Consider the following 18,907-nt stretch of genomic DNA (forward strand, 5'->3'; position numbering starts at 1 on the left):
AAACATATTCAGCAAACGATCTACAGATTATTATATTAGCTATTACTATTGTAGCCTATCAATAATCAGTAATGTAGCTACTACTTTTGTAGGAATGCTACTCCAAAAAACAGACTGCAAGCAGTAAATAGGGATAAAACTTAGCCAATAATATCAATACTAATAAAAATAGGAGGAGAGAAAGCAGGAAGGCAGGATGCACAGTTAAGTAAAGAGACAAGTGCTATCAGGAAACTGATAATCCACGTGATCATGCACATGACCTTGTAGAAAAAGGGGGTCAGAGAGCTAATGTCTGGCAGTTTTCAGTTAGCAGTGCCAAGGGGCAGGGATGTCCTAGTCCCCAGATGGGACGGTTTCGATTCTGTGGCAGGTGGAAACCTCAGCAGTGAGTTCATCAGTCATTTAAACCGTGTACCTAACACTTCTTGCTGACCAAGCAATCTTGTGGTTATAACGGGCTTCCCATTTGGTTCCTAAAGGAAAGGATGCAGATAGAAACAATCTGATCTGTATGACAGTTACATTAAACTGCCCATTTCAGTTTACATTAATCACCTGTGAATTTTTTAAGAGTGAGTTGGTTCTCAAGAGACCAACTATCCTTTGGCATGCTAACAATCAAGTTTCTAGAGCTAAAACAAGGAGGACCAACTCTGGGCCATGGTTACATTACTCTGGTGAATTACTCAGGGAGCCCTGTCTCTGTCCAGCCTGGGCCTGGCCTCAAGCAACACCCCTCTGTCTCAACACCTCTTCAATCTGACTACAAATACACAAGAACAAAATAATGTTGCATATGGTACCTGCATGGAGAAAACTGTGGCATTTTAAAAATAAACTACTTAATGGATAAAAAGAGGAAGATATTCAAAGCAGGCAACTTGGCATGATACTTACTGTATTCCTTTCAAGTTAGAAAGCAATGGAAACAGAATGAATAGAAGTGTTAGTGAATCTCTTTTGTTTAATACCAGATAACCAAACAACTTCCTATGTTGATTCACGTGAGGTTAAAACTCATCAAAGAATACCACAGACCAAATAGAAAAAGAAAGTTATTAGGGGAAAATCTCTACTGAGGAGAATATCATCAATATCTAAAAGAAACAGTGTGTGACTGTTAGAGGAGAATATCATCAATATCCAAAAGAAACAGTGTGTGACTGTTAGGAGATAGAAGGAAGAATACTGCTCTTGGCGTTCAAATATCTGACTGTGAATAGCAGTTCCACCACTGTCTGGATGGTGCAGGATGATGAGCTTTCTGGATGACCTTAGGCAAGCTGCATAACCTCCTTGAGAGTCTCAGTTCCCTGATTTGTAAAATAGTTATGCTACCTTCCTCACAGGGGTGTTGTGAAGATTAAATAAATCACTTCTTTATGGTTATCTCTGCTTGGATAACTCCAAACTCATGATTTCCAGAACAGAATCCACAATCTTCACCTAAAGCTTCTTATTACGTATCTTGGTAAATGGTCCAAGTTGCCCAAGCCCAAGGCACCATATTCCTTCCTCTCATTCAGTGTAGATTCAACTCCCTTTATCTCTCACCTGTGTCCTCCTTCTCCACTCACACTGCCACTATCTTTATTGCTAAGCCTCACCTGTTGCCACTCCTCCTGTCCCGTCTCTAAAATCCTTCAGGCTTCTTTATAGCTTCTGGGGAAAGACTAGATTTTTAAGTACATCGTATACAGCACCCGCCCACCTCCCCACTGTAGCATCGCTTCACACAGCAACCAGTCACACTCAATAAAATCTCTGAACCTCTAAATGAAATAGAACATGTCATTCATCTGTCTCGGCACAAGGAGGGGTCTCTGCCTAGAACTCCGTCTCCTATTTCTTCATGCAGCGGTAACATTCTTATCTTTGAGGCTGAGCTCAGGACGCCTCTCATCACCACTGGGCCTCCTTCATAGCAAGTGAGTGATTTAGATATTTCTCTTCTGACCTCACAAGAACAAGGGTGGAATCACAATCACTGTTATGGGTTAATTTGTCTGTCTTCCCTACTATATTGGTATTGGTTTAATTGTCTGTATCATCCACTATACTGTAAACTTCTCCAAGGGCAAGATTTATTTTATTTCTGCTGCTCCAGCATTTAGTACAATGTGTTAAGTCATAAGGTTTTTGTTCTTCCGATGTCAGTTTTATACCTATGAAGTTGACACTCCTATATCTGCTTAAGGAAGCGGAAAGGTTCCTCAGAGGTAAAAGGACCCAAGAAAAAGCAGCTCATGATATTGAAGATGCAGAGGTGCTCCAGAGGGGTGTTCAAATGTTGTGGCTTGCTTTTGTCTGAAACCAATGCATGGAAGACTATAAAAATAGGGAAGAGAAGCTTGAAAATTCTTAGAGCTCAGCAATAAAATGTTAAGCCTTCCCTAGATCACGAAAAGCACATTATATTGTAACAGTAGAATTCATGTGTGATTAAGTACTAAAAAGAAGTCTTTTGAAAATTCTACTGCTACGGCATCTAAAAACCGTAAGATATAGCAATAATGCTGAGTATGCCATGTAGTCCATTCAATAAAAAAAACTAAATCTTACTCTAGGTACCATCATACGTTTTGACAAATCATTTTTTTAAAAAAAGTCAGATGTTCAGAGTTCAAATGTAAATTTGGTTTCCTTGCCAGAGAGGAGACAGAAAAGTCCCTTTTGTGAGTTATAAAAACTTAGTACCATAACATTTTGAATTTGAGTTTAAATACAAACCATGGTACTGGGTTACCATGATCTGAATATAGGACATTTAAAAAATGGTTGAAATAGAACTTAAAAGAGCTGTATGGTAGTATATAATCTGAATAGTAAACAAAACACCCTGTGCTACTCCACCCCCAAATAACTGGAAACAGGTCAGTTACGTCTGAAAACAAGCAAAATGAATAAATGAAGGGTCTTCTCTTTACCTCCACTGTGCCTGGAAGGATCTGTGAGTATCACTCCAAAGTTGTCTGCAGCCTCTGAAACAACAGGGCGCTTAGGGATGCCGACAGGTGGAGAGGAGGCCTGAGTGCTTTTGGAAGATGCTGTTTTCTCTAGAAAGATATAATAGTAATATAATATAATATAATATAAGCATCTATGTATAAATAAGAAAAGCTACTATGAAACTCACCTGGCATATAGATATAAATATATAAACTTATCGTTACAGTGTCTAAATTTAAAACCTACAATGTAATTACTTAGCTAATATGAGGAATTAACTTTAACAATTATTTTGGCTTTTTGTAGTACCTATAACTAAAATGTGTCTTTCTTCACCAGGCTAGCTTTAATTTACACATAGAAAAATTGACACAAGTGAAAAAGCCAAATGACTAGAGTGAAGGTTTTCAAACTATTCACTCATTTTTCTTTTTACTGTACATATTTCTTAATTCTGACACATAAATTCATTATTTAAGAGCTTCTGTTAAGCTTTTTCACGAGAAAGCTGTCATGTTAAGCTTTAAAATTTCAAGAGGCAAAAAGTGAAATTGGGTGATTGTTTTAAAACTGAAATACATGCTTACTATTCAGTATTTGTAGGTCAGACTTTATAAACAACTAAGGACTAATTACGGAAGTTAACTCAAAATACATTTCAAATATGAAATACTCATTATTTTTCAGGGCAGACTCACTAATTAGATGAAAGGGTCTATTTCTTTTTCTTTTCTTTCGTTTTAATTAATTAATTAATTTCTTTTTGGCTCCACTGGTCTTTGTTGCTGGGCGCGGGCTTTCTCTAGTTGCGGCGAGCGGGGGCTACTCTTTGTTGTGGTGTGTGGGCTTCTCATTGTAGTGGCTTCTCTTGTCGTGCAGCACAGGCTCTAGGTGCACGGGCTTCAGTAGTTGTGGCACACGGGCTCAGGAGTTGTGGCGCACGGGCTTAGTTGCTCCGCGGCATGTGGGATCTTCTCGGACCAGGGCTTGAACCTGTGTCCCCTGCATTGGCAGGTGGATTCTTAACCACTGCACCAGCAGGGAAGTCCAAAAGGATCTTTTTCAAAAGCCAATAGACAATTTCTTCTCAATCATCAGAACTCCTTTTTAATACTGTGCCACCCTAAGAATACTCCTCTCCCCAATTCCCATCTCTGCTCACTGAAGTCTTTTTGTTCATTTATGGCCAACCTGCAATGGCATCTTTTCAATCAAGCTACCCTCACAAGCTGCCCCACAGAAAGTCTATCCTCTGGCATCTTCTCTGTAAGTCTTTCCTAGTCCTTTGTCAGATCCCTATTCCCTTGCCCTCCTCCAGTCTATCCTTACCCTACAGCCAGTATGTCCCATTGAAACACACAACAGATCGTGTCACAACTCTGCTCAAAACCCTCCAAAGCTTCTGGCTCACTCAGGTTCAAAGTCAGTGTCCTTGCAGGGTGGACAACGTACTTAGTGCTTTGGCCACTCTGCCATCTCCCTGAGCGTTCTCCCCTCCCCATGTACTTTACCCCCATCACTATGGCCCCTCAGTGTTCCCAGGGCACACCAAGTACACCCACTCCAGGGCCTTTGCACTTGCTATGCTCCCTACTGGGATGTTCTTGCCCTAAATACCCACATGGTTTTCACACACCTCCTTTAAGTTTTGCTCTGCTGTCAACTACTCATTGAGGAGTTCTCTGGCCACCTGCTCAAACTGTGACAACTGCTATCTCATACACTTCCTATACTATACCCATCCCTTAATTTATTTCTCTGGTTAACACTCACCACCTACTAATGTTCTTATAACGTATCTCTCCCAACTAGAATGGAAGCTCCACGAGGGCAAAGGAGTACTGTCTATTTTGTTTATTGCCTGGCACAGAGAAGCCATTCAGTAAATATTAGCTGAACTGAAATTTTGCCTTGAGTTGGTATTTGTGTGTATATGTTACCTTTCTTAACAAAGTAGAAGCTCCATTAGGATGGATCTTGTCTTGATCACCTTCATTTTCCCTGCATCACCTACCCTACTGTCTTACCTATAACAAGCCCTCAAAAATATCTGTGAAACACTGGATGGAATAGAAGAATACAACCATCCAAATGTGGCCTCGAAAGTTACTACAAAAGGTTTATTTAGTAACCCTACAAACAAGAATCTCTACTACCCCAAAAGACACTTATTATTAAAGTGACATCAAGAGAGCCAACTCCTTCCACTTAAGGAAGATTATATTCACCTTTGCTGGTTCGGAAGGTGAGCATGGCAGGCTGTCCTTCACCTGCTGCACTCCTTGCCACCATCAAAACTTCGTAGAGACTCGATGGCTCCAGTTCCGTTAAATGGAGCTCATTTTCACTTCCTGGGACTCGAACTGTGTGCCATCTTCCCACCACGCCAACACCATCTTCCAGCTACTCAAGGGAAAATAAGGCTTTTTTTTTTTTTTTAAAAAAACGAGACACAGGGCAGAAGAATCTTCCATTCCAACTGGATAAAAGCTAGAAATAATTCAATTCCAGATGAATTTTGGGAAGTAATACACTATCAAAAGTGAAAGAGATGCAACACCTCTCTACATTAAGAAACAGAAGGAGCCCTATAGCAAGAACTTAGGGATTCTCACTGTGAAAAGATTCCTGCTCCGTTAGCTGCCACTAACTTAGGGCCTCAAGCAAGTTATTTGATCACCCAGTTTGTTTCCTTTTCTTGTAATGGAAACAATGCTCCTTTCTTACTAGGCTAATGGGAGAATTAAATAAGCATACAATAACATGTATTAATGATAATATATATTATGCATGATACATGATAAATCAAAATATATATTATGCATGTCTATATGTGTATAAATTATATAATTATGCATTATATATTTCCAACAGTCTTGCTTCATGTCTTGACACTGTTCAATGTGAGCTCGAGGAAAGAGATCCAATCCATTGGGTCTTGATTAATGGAACCAAGAGCCAACATTACACGGGAAGTTTCACGTGGATAAGAATACCAGTGAAACTATCCACATCTAGAATCATCAGGTTACAAACAGTGAATAAACTCTCAAATATCACCATGTTAATTTTTCCAGATATTAAAAATATTACTATAAGGGGAGGGATGGAGTGGGAGGCTGGGGTTAGCAGATGTAAGCTTTTATATACAGGATGGATAAACAACAAGGTCCTACTGCATAGCACAGGGAACTATATCCAATATCCTGTGATAAGCCGCAATGGAAAAGCATATGAAAAAAAGAATGTATCTATAGGTATAACTGAGTCACTTTGCTGTACAGCAGTAATTAACACAACACTGTAAACCAACTATCATTCAATAAAAAAATACCTAAAGAAAAAATATTACTGTTAAATGATGGATACCAAAATGTCTTGAACATAGAAAATTATTTTAAATATGAGTGCATCTCCTCCCATTTCGTTTACAGTCTCATTAAACAAAGAGGGGAGATTGTTTTTCATTTTGCTTTAATAGAAGCCTGTGGATGAAAAACATCATCTGAAAAATCAACTGAGACAATCAAGGTTCACCATAATAAATGACCAAACAATGTAAGGTTTTAATACAATTAAGAAGAGAACTTGAAATGAAAACATTTGTCAGAGATTATAAGGGACAACTTTGTTCAAACAGTTGTTTCTAATAAGAAGCTGCTTTTTTACTAAATAAACTGCATTCTGCCATCTCAGAGAGGGAAGGAATTACTTTTTGAAAACTGGGTTATAGAATTTTATACCCAAGGGGTTAAAATATTTGATTAAGAATGTCTAGAAGCTACTGGGTTCTTAGAATCCCAATTTGAGGGGAAATTATTTGTACTTTATTCTTACTGCTTTTATAAGACTGGTAAATCCAGCATGGTTGCTGGCGTTTCTCTCCCAAACTCATCATTCTGGGACATTCCTGTTTCCTGCCGCTCCACAAATGTGAAAGATAATAAGCATGTGTTATACACAGGATGGGGAGGTGTGGGAAGGGAAAGATGATCAATGAGAAGACATTACCTTTCGATACTTCAGAAAATAGGCATTGATGGGCAGCCCGCCATCCTTCCCCGCCCTCCAGACCAGGTTGTACGTATCTGGTGTGTGCGTCTGTGGGGGGCTCAGAATGATGGGGGCATCGGGGACAGAGGTACCACTAGCATTTCTCTCTGATGATGATTCTGTAGCACTGGAATGTTCCTTCAATGGAAATGAGCTCAATAGTCCAGTTTCTGAACCATCATTTTTCTCATTCTGAGTGGGATCAGAAGGTGTGACTATTTCTGCTTTTGCTTTTGTTTCGAAAGGAACTGCGGAGAAAGGGAGAAAGAAAAAGAGGAGACAGAAGAAATTCATTATTTCAGGGTCTCTCATACAGGGATCTAACACACTGTCAGCACAGTTTGAGCCCTAGAAGTTAAAGTAGGTAACATTTCAATTTATGATTCATGGAAACATCTAATCTCCAGTAGCCATCTCTTATTCATGAAGGAGCAAATTAACTGTCTGAAAAATCAGTTCTATGATGCAGGAGTTTAGTAGCTGAAAGGCTGCCATTCTTCCTTGCTCGACACCAGCATTCCCTCTTTTACAACAGCAATTTGCTAGTGTAACCTCAGAAGATTTTAAGTTGGAGAACAACTTTAACCCTAGCTGGTAAATGAAACACAATGAGTAATGCATTCCCTTGGGAACAAAGTAAAATAAATAGTAAAGAAAAGGTCAAGAGTCAGGCTATTACCTACTGGGTAGCTAGTCTCCAAAGATATCTCAATATTCACACCCTTGAGCAGTCCCCTCCCACGCTGAATCCCAGCTGCGCTGTGACTCGTTTTAACCGAGACGCCAGGCCCAAGAGAGGCTGCCCTCTTCCAGGCTTAAGCTTTAAGAAGGCCTGGCACCCCTACTATAGTGCTGCCACATACAGATAGATGCCCAAGCTAGCTGTGGAGAGGGGTGATGGGGGGGGAGGGAGAGAGGGAGAGGGGGAGAGGGAGGGGACGTGGGTGAGCACGTATGGTGAGGAGAGAGCAATTTATGAAAACAAATAAACTGCCAGCACAATAAAACCCGAGGGTTGACAGCCTAGTTCCTCTAAAGCACTATTAATAATGGCAATGAAAAGTCTCCTACTTTTGTGGAGGAAGGGAGCTGAGGAAACAATGGCAGAGTTTCTTTTCCACAATGAAGTCGGATTCCCGGTGAAAGGTGGGAGTGTATTAGGAGAACTACTGCAGTTTCATAGAGAACCGACCAAAAAACAGGACTAACAGTGGAAGGTCGGTTCTCTGGTTCTCTGTTTGTTTAAAAGAGAGAAAAGGTGTCCCAGAAGCATCCTCCATCAAAGAAAACAAGAAGCTAGTGGGAAAATAATATAGAAGAAAACTAATTAAGTTCACTGAGACAGCTTCCAAATATTGCTCCTGGAACAGTCGTGTTTATCTAGTGAGTCAGAATGTGGGCTGGATGTGAAGGGTGTGGTGGAGAGCCTGTTAACGAAGAGATGGACTCTAGCAAGTAGAGGCAATTAGCTGTGGCTTAGGGCAGTGAAGAAGGACCTTTTTATCATTGGTGTTTCATGGATCCTCTGGGCAGGTCACCACTGGGAAGTGGTATTTGGCTGTAGGGGAGTTTGAATACCACACGCCTCAGTTTATACAGAGGCATGAGAAAAAATGTTATGCTACAGCCTGTGTCTACTGCAGGAGTATCAAAATTCCACTTGTGTTCAGGCTGCAATGAGACTTTTCCATAGCTTTTATTGAAAAGGGGATTCAATTAATTTTCTTCTACTATTCCCGATAACAGAATTTGAGCGCTCACAGATACTAGATACAATTCATAAGGCCTTCACAGTACTTTCCAAAGGTTCTTCACATACGTGACCTCAGTTTATCTTCAAAATAACTCTGTGAAACGGTCAGGAGAGACATCTAGCATTTTTTAAGGTAGAATGTTTTTTGAATTGGAAAACAGATTGATAAAACTCTGGCTTTCTAAGTACTATAACTATGGTAATGTCTATGAATTAATGACTCTGAGTTGAAACCAGATCAACAGGGAACGGAACCAGATCTGCCAAAGTTGTTCCCACTGTGACCACTCAAACCAGCAACCCCACCCTAAACTATTTAGGACCCCAGGCCAACTCCCATTATAGTTTTGAAAAGTTACAACTCACTCTACAAATATTTGTACATCCAGGACCTCAAAAACCCAAGGTCTCTGGAAAGAAAAACAGGTGGGGGAGACAGTCATCTTGCTTACAGCGCCCCCCTTCATAACAAATAAAGGCTGCCAGCATGCTAGAATTTAATAATAAGCTCAGATTCCCATGGGAAGAAGTGGGTTGTTATGTGCTGTTCTGAGCTTTAACAGACTCAGCTAGACTTCAGTGATTACTATAGAGCATGTAAAAGAAGCAACAAAGGACCACTCAGGTAGGATGTAGCTCATGGGGTTACTATACATAAAAAATGGTATTTATCAAGACATAAAATCCTGGGAGTGAGGGGGATCTTAAAGATCTAGAAAGATCGAACCTAAACAAGTTATATATCTTCTAAGGGCTTCAGATCTCTCATATTTAAAGTGAGGGGCTTCCCTGGTGGTGCAGTGTTTGAGAATCTGCCTGCCAATGCAGGGGACACGGGTTCGAGCCCTGGGAAGGGGAAGATCCCACATGCCGGGGAGCAACTAGGCCCATGAGCCGCAACTACTGAGCCTGCGCGTCTGGAGCCTGTGCCCCGCAACAAGAGAGGCTGTGACAGTGAGAAGCCCGCGCACCGCAATGAAGAGTGGCCCCCGCTTGCCACAACTAGAGAAAGCCCTCGCACAGAAACGAAGACCCAACACAGCCAAATAAATAAATAAATTTAATTTAAAAAAAAATAAATAAAGTGAGGCAGTTAGACAACTAGATACTTACCTAGTTCCATCAGCTATGACTGTGATGTCTATGGCTCCCTTTACCCTTTATTTCCATAAAATAATCACTTCAGGGACTTCCCTGGGGGTCCAGTGGTTAAGAATCTGCCCTCCAATGCAGGGGACGCAGGTTCGATCCCTGTTTGGGGAACTAAGATCCCACATGGCGTGGGGCACCTGAGCCTGCGCGCCGCACCTGCTGAGCCCACACATTCTGGAGCCTGCACACCACAAATAGAGAGCAGCCTACATGCGGCAAAGAAGAGCCCGCATGCCACAACGAAAGATCCCACATGCCGCAACTAAGACCCAACACAGCCAAGTAAATAAATAATTTTTAAAAAATAAAAAATTTAAAAGACAATCATTTCAGCCAAATGATACCCAAGCAGTGCCTGCATGACAGCTGTCTTACGGCTAACAATATTGAGCAGAGCCACTCCTATTTTTGCATAGCAGAACAGATATATAAACACACACACGTACACATACATATACACATCCATATGTGTGTATAAATTTATGCAACACTTAAATACCTTCTTTATTTAAGGATTATTAAGGTCTACTAGTATCAGTAACTATTTATTCTTCCCTAAACACTCCCAGAAGGGATCATTATAATTTAATAATAATTAGATAGTAATAACTGTAACTTAATACATAGTATTTATTGAAGGCATTCTACTTCCAGACATCATTCTAAGCACTTTACAGGTACAGACTCCTTGAATCCTCACACCAGCCCTATGAGTAGGGCACCCTCACCAATGCCCACTGATATAAGATTTGAATGTGGATTAAGTCAAATTTGAATTAATTTGAATAATATTGATATTCTATATAGCAGTACTCCAAATTAAGTCATCATCACCCCAAATCAGTAAAATATAAAGAATATTAGGGCTTTCCTGGTGGCACAGTGGTTGAGAGTCCACCTGCCGATGAAGGGGACACGGGTTCGTGCTCTGGTCCGGGAGGTTCCCGCATGCCGCAGAGCGGCTGGGCCCCTGAGCCATGGCTGCTGGGCCTGCACATCCGGAGCCTATGCTCCGCAACAGGAGAGGCCACAATAGTGAGAGGCCCGCGTACCACAAAAAAAAAAAAAAAAAAAAAAAAAAAAAAAAAAAAAAAAAAAAAAAAAAAAAAAAAAAAAAAAAAAAGAATATTATATTATACACCCTATTAGAACAATAACTTTGAATAAGGTTGAGGCAAATATACAGATGGGTGTTGTTTGACAGTACGCATGACAACATTCCCAATAAAAGCCAACTCTTTAGACTGAGTACTATCCTTACTAAGGGCCCACCTGAAAATATCTGCAACGATATTTTCAGCTTAGAAAACCAAAAGTATTAATGCCCCAAAGAGGTCATACCTTGGGCTTGCTCCCAAATGAAAGTGTCCTATAGGACAACTACAAGCTTAACAAACCCACCAGAAGTGGAGACCAAAGTTCATCTGGTTCGCATAAGGCCAAATACCAAAATATGCAATTCTACATTTCACTGCTGTTGGTAAATACATATATATTTAGAGGTTGCTAGACTCATTAAAACCTACTTCAAATCACTTTGTCCCCTACTACCAAAGGAAACCATTCGCCTGGGAAAAGATACTAATGACAACTCACCAACAGTGAGGACAGCTTCCGACTGTGTGGTGCCGTGTGCGTTTGCAGCTTCGCAGGTATATTTCCCAGCGTGTTCCCGAGTAACAGCCTGAATATATAGAGAGCTTGAGCCAGCCTGGGACATGATGAAGTACACAGGCTCCAGGTCAGAACCTCCAGGTCTTGATAAGTGTGGTTTTCGGGATTTAGATCTAAGAACTTGAGACAAATGACTGGTTATCAATCCATGCCTGTCGTACCAACGAATGGCTGGAACCGGCACCCCGGTGGCATTGCAGGAGAAAGTCACGGAGCCTCCAGAGTCCACCTCTGCACTTGCTGGTGCTGTAATTATAACAGGCTTGAGTCCACTGTCTGTTAAAAAAAAAAGTAATTCGCATAAATTAAGAACATTATAGTATCTACAGTGCAAAATAATTTCATCCTATTACGTAAATGTTGTGTCGTGCGCAAGTAGCTGTCTTAGAAACATCTTTTATATGTATGTTTCTAAACAGTGTTTTACATGCAGAACAGTGTGGTGAACATGTGCATTCACTGAAGTAACAGTGTTTGCAATGTCGTTAGCAAGTAGTAATGATAATAGTCATGATTAGAACAAAGATATCTCCTTCCTTGTTAGTTCGCTTCTCAACTTTCACCAAGTAAAGCAGTCAATAGAAAGTAGAATTTTTCATCGTGTGGGCTCCTAGGCATTTCCCACATAGGTTGCCTGTCCTTCAGAAAGAAAGGAATGTATATAAAGGACTCCATAGAGAGTTTTCCAGTTTGCATCCTCAGCGCATCTGACCACTGTAAATACAGAACACGTGAAGCCAAAACCTCAGACTTTAACATGAAAAAGGTGTAAAGAAGTATAAAACTAAATAATAGCCCTTCCAAAAGACAGTCAATTCCAGGGTGCAAAAAGCTGATCACAAAAATCCTGGGAGAAAAACCTGTTCTGAATTACAGTTGACAAACATATTTCTGACCAAATACACGAACAAATTTTTGTTTCTAAACAAGTGGCACCAACTCTTTCCTTCTGGTCCCAGGTATTTTGGCAGGGTGGGGGGTATTTTTAAGTGATCTCACAATGGAATATCGATTACAAATGACATTTTCTCCAGCACATCTTTCTCCTTTTCCAGTCCTACTTCCTGTGTTTGACGAAGTCTATCAACAATGATCAGATTTCTGAATTTTTACTAATCTAAGAAGTGTAAAATGCTTTCATGGGTCGTAACCTGCATTTCCCTCAGTACTAATGAGGTTGACTATCTTTTCACATATTTATCTGCCATTCATTTTTCCTCCTCTGTCAAGTGCATTTTGTCCATTTTTCTATTGGATCCTTTATCCTTTTTGTAATGGTTCTGAATTCTTTGTAAGTACTAGATACTGCTCTTTTGCTAGTAGTTACGTATGTTACTAGTATCTTCTCTCAGTTTATTGCTTTGCTTCTCATTTTTAATGGTATCTTTAAAAAATAAGGATGCTTTAATTTTAATGTAGTCATACCAATCTTTTCTTAAAAACTAGCCTAAAATGTCTTGTTGAAAAGTTTTACCCAGACCATATAGATATTCTTCTATATTTTCCTCAAAAACTTTGCCATTTTGCCTTTCATATATAGGTCTTTAATCCACTGGAAATTTGTCTTTGTGTACAATGTGAGTTAGAGATTTAATTTCTTCTCCATTTTGATAACCAATTATCCTACATCAAATCTTGAAATGGATATCCTCCCCTTGGTGATCTGCCATGCCACCTAAGTCAAATCCTTAGTGCAAATCCTTGTTGGTGGTCTCTGTCTGTCTTGTTCCAAGAGTCTATTTGTCTGTTCCTGCACCAATAATACAACACTGTCTTAATTACTATAGATTTTTGTGTATGTTCTAATATCTGGTAAAGCAAGGCCCCCACTTTCTTGTTCTTCTTTTAGAGTGTCTTTTAAATTACTTCTTCTGTCTGCTGCTAATTGTAATGGTTAATTTTCTGTGTCAACTTGACTGGGCTAAGGGATGCCCAGATAACTAGCTGTGTTTGTGAGCGTGTTTCCAGAAGAAATTAGCATCTGAATTGGTAAACCGGGTATAGCAGATGGCCCTCCCAATGTGGGTGGGCACCATGCAATCCGCTGAGGGCCTCAGTAGAACAAAAATGCAGAGGAAGGGCGAATTCTCTCTAGGAGCTAAGCCACCCTTCTTCTGCCCTAGGACACTGGACATCAGTGCTCCTGGACCTCTGGCTTTTGGACTTAGGTTGAGACTTATACCATCACTCCTCCTCCCACAGCTCAACTGCATCATTGGCTTCCCTCCTTCTCCAGTATGTAGATGGCAGACTTGTTCTCCATAACTGTGTGAGCCAGTTTCTATAATAAATCTCCTCCTACGTGTATATTATAGATCCTCTTGTGTTTTGTTTCTCTAGAGAAACCTGGCTAATACACTCGTACATAGAAAGGCAACATTCTTGTTTATTGGTCTTTATCCAGCCACCTTGCTAAAAGCTTTTATTATTTCTAACAATTTGCCAACGAACTATTGAGGTTTCTCTATATTGACAACCATAGCAGCTGTGAATGAATAACGACTGAGTTTTCCTTCTCTCTTGTCCTCACATCTGTCATTTCTTTTTCTTGTCATTCTGTACTAACGAGAATCTCCGCTATGATGACAACTAAAAGAGATTTTAAAGGGAATGCTTAAACATTTCACCATTAAAAGTCATGTTTCCTGTGAGTTTCTGTTAGATACTCTTTATCAAGTTAAGAAAGTTCCTTCTATTTCTGTTTTCCTAAGAGTGTCTATCATGGATACTGAATTATGTCAGATGGTTTTTTGCTTCTATGGAGATAATCATATTGTTTTTCTCCTTTATCCATTAAATAGGATGAATAATACTTTAAATTTTCTGATTGATTACTGGGATAACTCCTTAGTTAAACTTTATCTTTACTGATCCTATTTTATCTTCATTTTCTATTTAACTGATTTCTGCCCACATCTTTATTATCTCCTTTCTTCTGTTTTCTTTAAATCTATTCTCTTATTTTACTTAGTTCACTAATTTTCAGTTTTACTAGCTTTCTTTTACAAGCATTTAAGGCTATAAATTCTATGTTCCTTTTTCCTATATCCCACACAATTTGACACTCATTATCATTGAAAGAATTTTAAATTTCCATTATGATTTTTTGACCCAGCTATTGAGAACTATAATTCTAAGTTTCCAAATACATGCCATTTAAAAATTATTTTTTGTTATTAACATCTAAATTAATTGCACCAGGTTCAGAGAATTGGTCTCTATCATCCTGATTCTTTGAAATCTGAAATATTTATAACTCTCAGACAAAAGATTAATTTCCCTAATATATAAAGAACTCCTATAAATAAGAAAAAAGACCAACAACCTAATTTAAAATGGGCAAAAGACAATGAACAGTCAATACACAGGAAAGCAAATTCAAATGGCTCATAAACACATGATGAGATGCCCAACTTCATTCATAATAATAAAAAATATATAGATCAAAAGGTACTTTTTTTTAAACCTATCAGATTGGCAAAGATTAAACAGAAATTTTGACAACCTCACCACACCTTGGTGAGGATATGTGGAAACACTGCTAGTGGGAGTGTAAACTAGTAACTATTTTGGATAGCAATGATATCTATCAAAATTACCAAGACATACATGCTTTTATTCAGCAAGTTCATTTCTAGGAATTTATGTTAGAGATATTCACACATGTGCAAAATAATCTATGTAGAAGGACATCCATTGTAGACTTCTTGTAATAGTGAAGGATTAGAAACAGCCATCAATGAGGTACCAGTCAAATCATCACAACTCTACAATGGAAGACTAAGCAGCCATTTTTTAAAAGAAATGAAAATACTCTTTAATGTACAATATGAGAAGATGTCCACGATATGTGTGAAGTGAAAAGTTCAAGGTAATTTTTAAGGTCAAATTCAAGGGAAAATTTTTAAGGAAAACTTCAAGGTAATTTATATGAATGCTACCACCATTTATGTTAAAAAAAAAAAGACATTGTTATTAAATGCACACAAGCTCACATGTTATATGTAATTGATTATATACATGCATACAAGGATATTCAAGAAAATGATAAAACTAGTTAGTTCTGAAGAGAAATCTGGCTGGCTGGGGAACATGAGTGAGACTTTTACCATGTGCTTTTCAAAATTATGCCTTTTCAAAACTACGTAGTACCTGCTGAAAAAATATTATAAAAAATTGTTTTAAATGAGCGTGATTAAATAAGTTTGCTTCTTCATGGAAATGCCTGCCTGCAACTAGAAAGGAACATGGAAAATGAACTCTGCTCTGTTATGGTGATAGGATTATTTCGTTTTTTTTTAAAAAAATGATTTAATTTTTAACCAGAACAAAACCCCATCTGCAAAGTAAAATCTCCTATGATTACATGACCTAAAAGCCTACCGTTTTCAATTTCCAGTCTCCCAGTAGACTGCGTAAATCCAATCCCATTATCTGCTACACACTGATACAGCCCAGAATCTTCCATGGTAACACCCCTGATTTTCAATCCATTTCCCACAGTTAGATGTCGTGGGGAACGACGAATGGGCCGTGCGTTGTGAAACCAGGTACGGTTGGGGGTTGGGTTCCCATGAACTTCACACGTGAATTGTACCGTGGCACCCAGAGACACTGTCTGATCCTGCAGTCCTTTAGAAATGGAAGCATGTTCTAAAAATAAAACAAATAAGAACTAATGAGAACCTACTGTCTAGCACAGGGAACTCTACTCAATACTCCATAATGACCTATATGGGAATAGAATCTAAAAAAGAGTGGATTACATGTGTATGTATAATTGATTCACTTTGCTGTACAGCAGAAGCTAACACAATATTGTAAATCAACTATACTCCAGTAAAAAAATTAATAAAAAATAAAATAAATAAAAAATATAAATTAAAGTCTAGCCCTCAAGATGTACTTTTTAAGTTATCACATGAGTCATACAAACTCTCCTCAATAACTAGTTGAAACCGAATTGTATTATTTCCTCACATTCTCCCATCCACCATGGTCATCAAGAAAATATTAGAAATGTATTTACTTTCCTCCAATAGGATAAACCATATGTTACTAAAACATTATAGCCTCTTTTTATAGATCTCTCCTCCCACTTAACCACCCTCCGCCAACCCAACAAATGCACACACACATACATACATGCAGAGTTTCTAATCTTTGGCTTCTCTGAGCGTTTGTTCCAGGTGATCTGTTTGAAATAAAGTAATCATTTCCCTGGATTTCACACTACGCAAAAGCCAAAACAGAAGAATGCTTATTTGGAAGTTAAATTCTTTTTATGCTCAATTCTGCTTTGAGGTTACATGTATTCTGGGCAAAAATTTTCCTTTAGTATCCATCAAGTCACTTTTTACCTAGACAGAGTACATCATGTATCGGCATTTGTAACATATGCCCAAATTAAATGATTATGCATATGAATCTAGTCCTAATTAGCATTAAATTTTAAAGCCCACTTGCCATACACTTATATTAATTCCAGTGTAACCTATGTCAGGCCACTGTTGCACATAAACAGGTGTAGAAGCTTTACAAAAACTATATTTACTATGAAAACTTTTTTCCAGTTTTCATGAAAATCTGTTTTGATAAAGGAGAACATTTTTGCTGCTACACATTACAGTGAGGTAGGTAGCTGGAAGAAAGGAATAGCTTTGAGATAAATAGTATATATAGAAATATGGGTGAAAATCACACAAATTTTATGAGCCAGCTATAGTGAAAGCATTCCAAAAGGGAAAATAAAATGAAATGATTTCTTTTTGAGATGACATTTTCTAGTCACTACTCTGTCTTAGTTACGATTACCGGACACTACACACTGATACAGCCCAGAATCGTCCATCCTGTTGAATTCCAGTCTCTTTCCTCCACATCATCGAGAAGGAAGAACCAGCTCTGTAAAAAAGTCCCCTACATATGAACCAGTTCCACTCTGAGAGTGCGTCTGTAAGTTCAATTTGCTCATAAGCCCAACAAAGTTAGCTTAGGAACCCTACTAACAATCGGCTATACAGTATAGAACCAGCTACACCACCGCCGCTTTTACACTTGCTTCAGGACATCCTGGGCTTGAAATAAAGATACTGTACTACTGTACTCTATACAGTACTGTACAGTACACAAAAGCACAGCCACTTGTAGAGGACGCACACACGTGACAATGTACACCAGACACGTGAACTAACTTACGTGATTAGACATGCGAACGCACGTTCGCATCTTTGAAAGTTTGCAACTTGAAGGTTCGTATGTAGGGGACTTACTGTATTGTGTAACCAGGTTGGGGGTGAGGTTCCCAAGAACATCCCAGGTGAAACGCTCTGTGCCACCCAGAAACACTGCCCAACTCAGCAGTCCTTTAGAGAAATGAAGCTCATTTTGGTACTGGGGTAGCTATTTCTAGGTAGTCTCTATTCCATTTATGGTTCACAAATAGATCTTCCACTCAAACAGCAGTTAGACCAGAAAAATAGCCTGACTTGAAAAAACACTTAACAAGTAACATCTTACCAAGTACATTCACCACGTAAGTCACGTGTTTGGTGTCTCCAGACTTGTTTCCCACCACACAGGAGTAGTTGCCAGAGTCCTCCGGATCAATGCTGTCCGTGGCAAGATGCGAATACAACCTTCTCCACTTGCTTCCCGGCACAGCGTCCTGACCGTCCTTCAGCCAGCGCACATGAGAAGCTGGGATCCCACTTACCACACACTCCAGGGTCACAGGGCTACGAGAGAGAACAGCTAATGCCTGTGAAAGGGCGGGGTGAAGAATGTGAAAGTCATCTGAAGAAGGGCCTGGAGAAAGAACGGAAAATAAAAAATCCTTATTCTTATGTATTCACTTCCACCCTCTTCCTTAGCAAAGCTGTGAGCTTCCCCATCTTCCCATTTATTCTTCTTTACACTATGAGGTCCTGTTTGGTAACTAAATCATTTTCAGTTGAGAATTAAATTTAAAAGACTTGATGATCCTTTAGAGCTACTCCTGAATTAGCAGTTTGGAAATGTTGAATTTCTCAACAAGTATGTGGACTGTTACTGAACTATGCTTTGACTATTGGCGCTACTACAACTCAACCACCCTAAGCTAAACATCAGCTATGACTTATCGTATCTCAAAGAGAACAGATAAATTTTTTTTTGTAATTCACAGTTAGCCACCAATTTGATTACCACTGATGTAAAGTGATATTTGCTCACTAATTTCTTTTCATTTGAGCAAAGAGCAAAGTTCTCTACATGAATTCTATCCTGTCATCTTGACCAAAATTCTCTTCTAAAAAGTCATTTTATATATATATATATATATAT

General features: G+C 39.0%; 1 protein-coding gene across 1 annotated transcript in view; it reads right to left on the minus strand.

Annotated features, from left to right (window-relative positions):
• Window positions 1–18,907, minus strand: part of CDON (cell adhesion associated, oncogene regulated) — a 57,017-nt gene that overhangs the window by 32,806 nt on the left and 5,304 nt on the right. Inside the window, exons 5-10 of the mRNA XM_007463614.1 lie at window positions 18,104–18,391; window positions 15,968–16,237; window positions 11,507–11,860; window positions 6,964–7,253; window positions 5,181–5,355; window positions 2,931–3,059 (exon numbers count right to left, since the gene is read on the minus strand). Of these exons, the coding sequence (XP_007463676.1) occupies window positions 2,931–3,059; window positions 5,181–5,355; window positions 6,964–7,253; window positions 11,507–11,860; window positions 15,968–16,237; window positions 18,104–18,391 (1,506 nt within the window). The remainder of the gene's footprint in view (window positions 1–2,930; window positions 3,060–5,180; window positions 5,356–6,963; window positions 7,254–11,506; window positions 11,861–15,967; window positions 16,238–18,103; window positions 18,392–18,907) is intronic.

The sequence above is a fragment of the Lipotes vexillifer genome, unplaced genomic scaffold, assembly GCF_000442215.2.
Source record: "Lipotes vexillifer unplaced genomic scaffold, Lipotes_vexillifer_v1.1 scaffold442, whole genome shotgun sequence".
NCBI classification, from domain to species: Eukaryota; Metazoa; Chordata; class Mammalia; order Artiodactyla; family Lipotidae; genus Lipotes; species Lipotes vexillifer.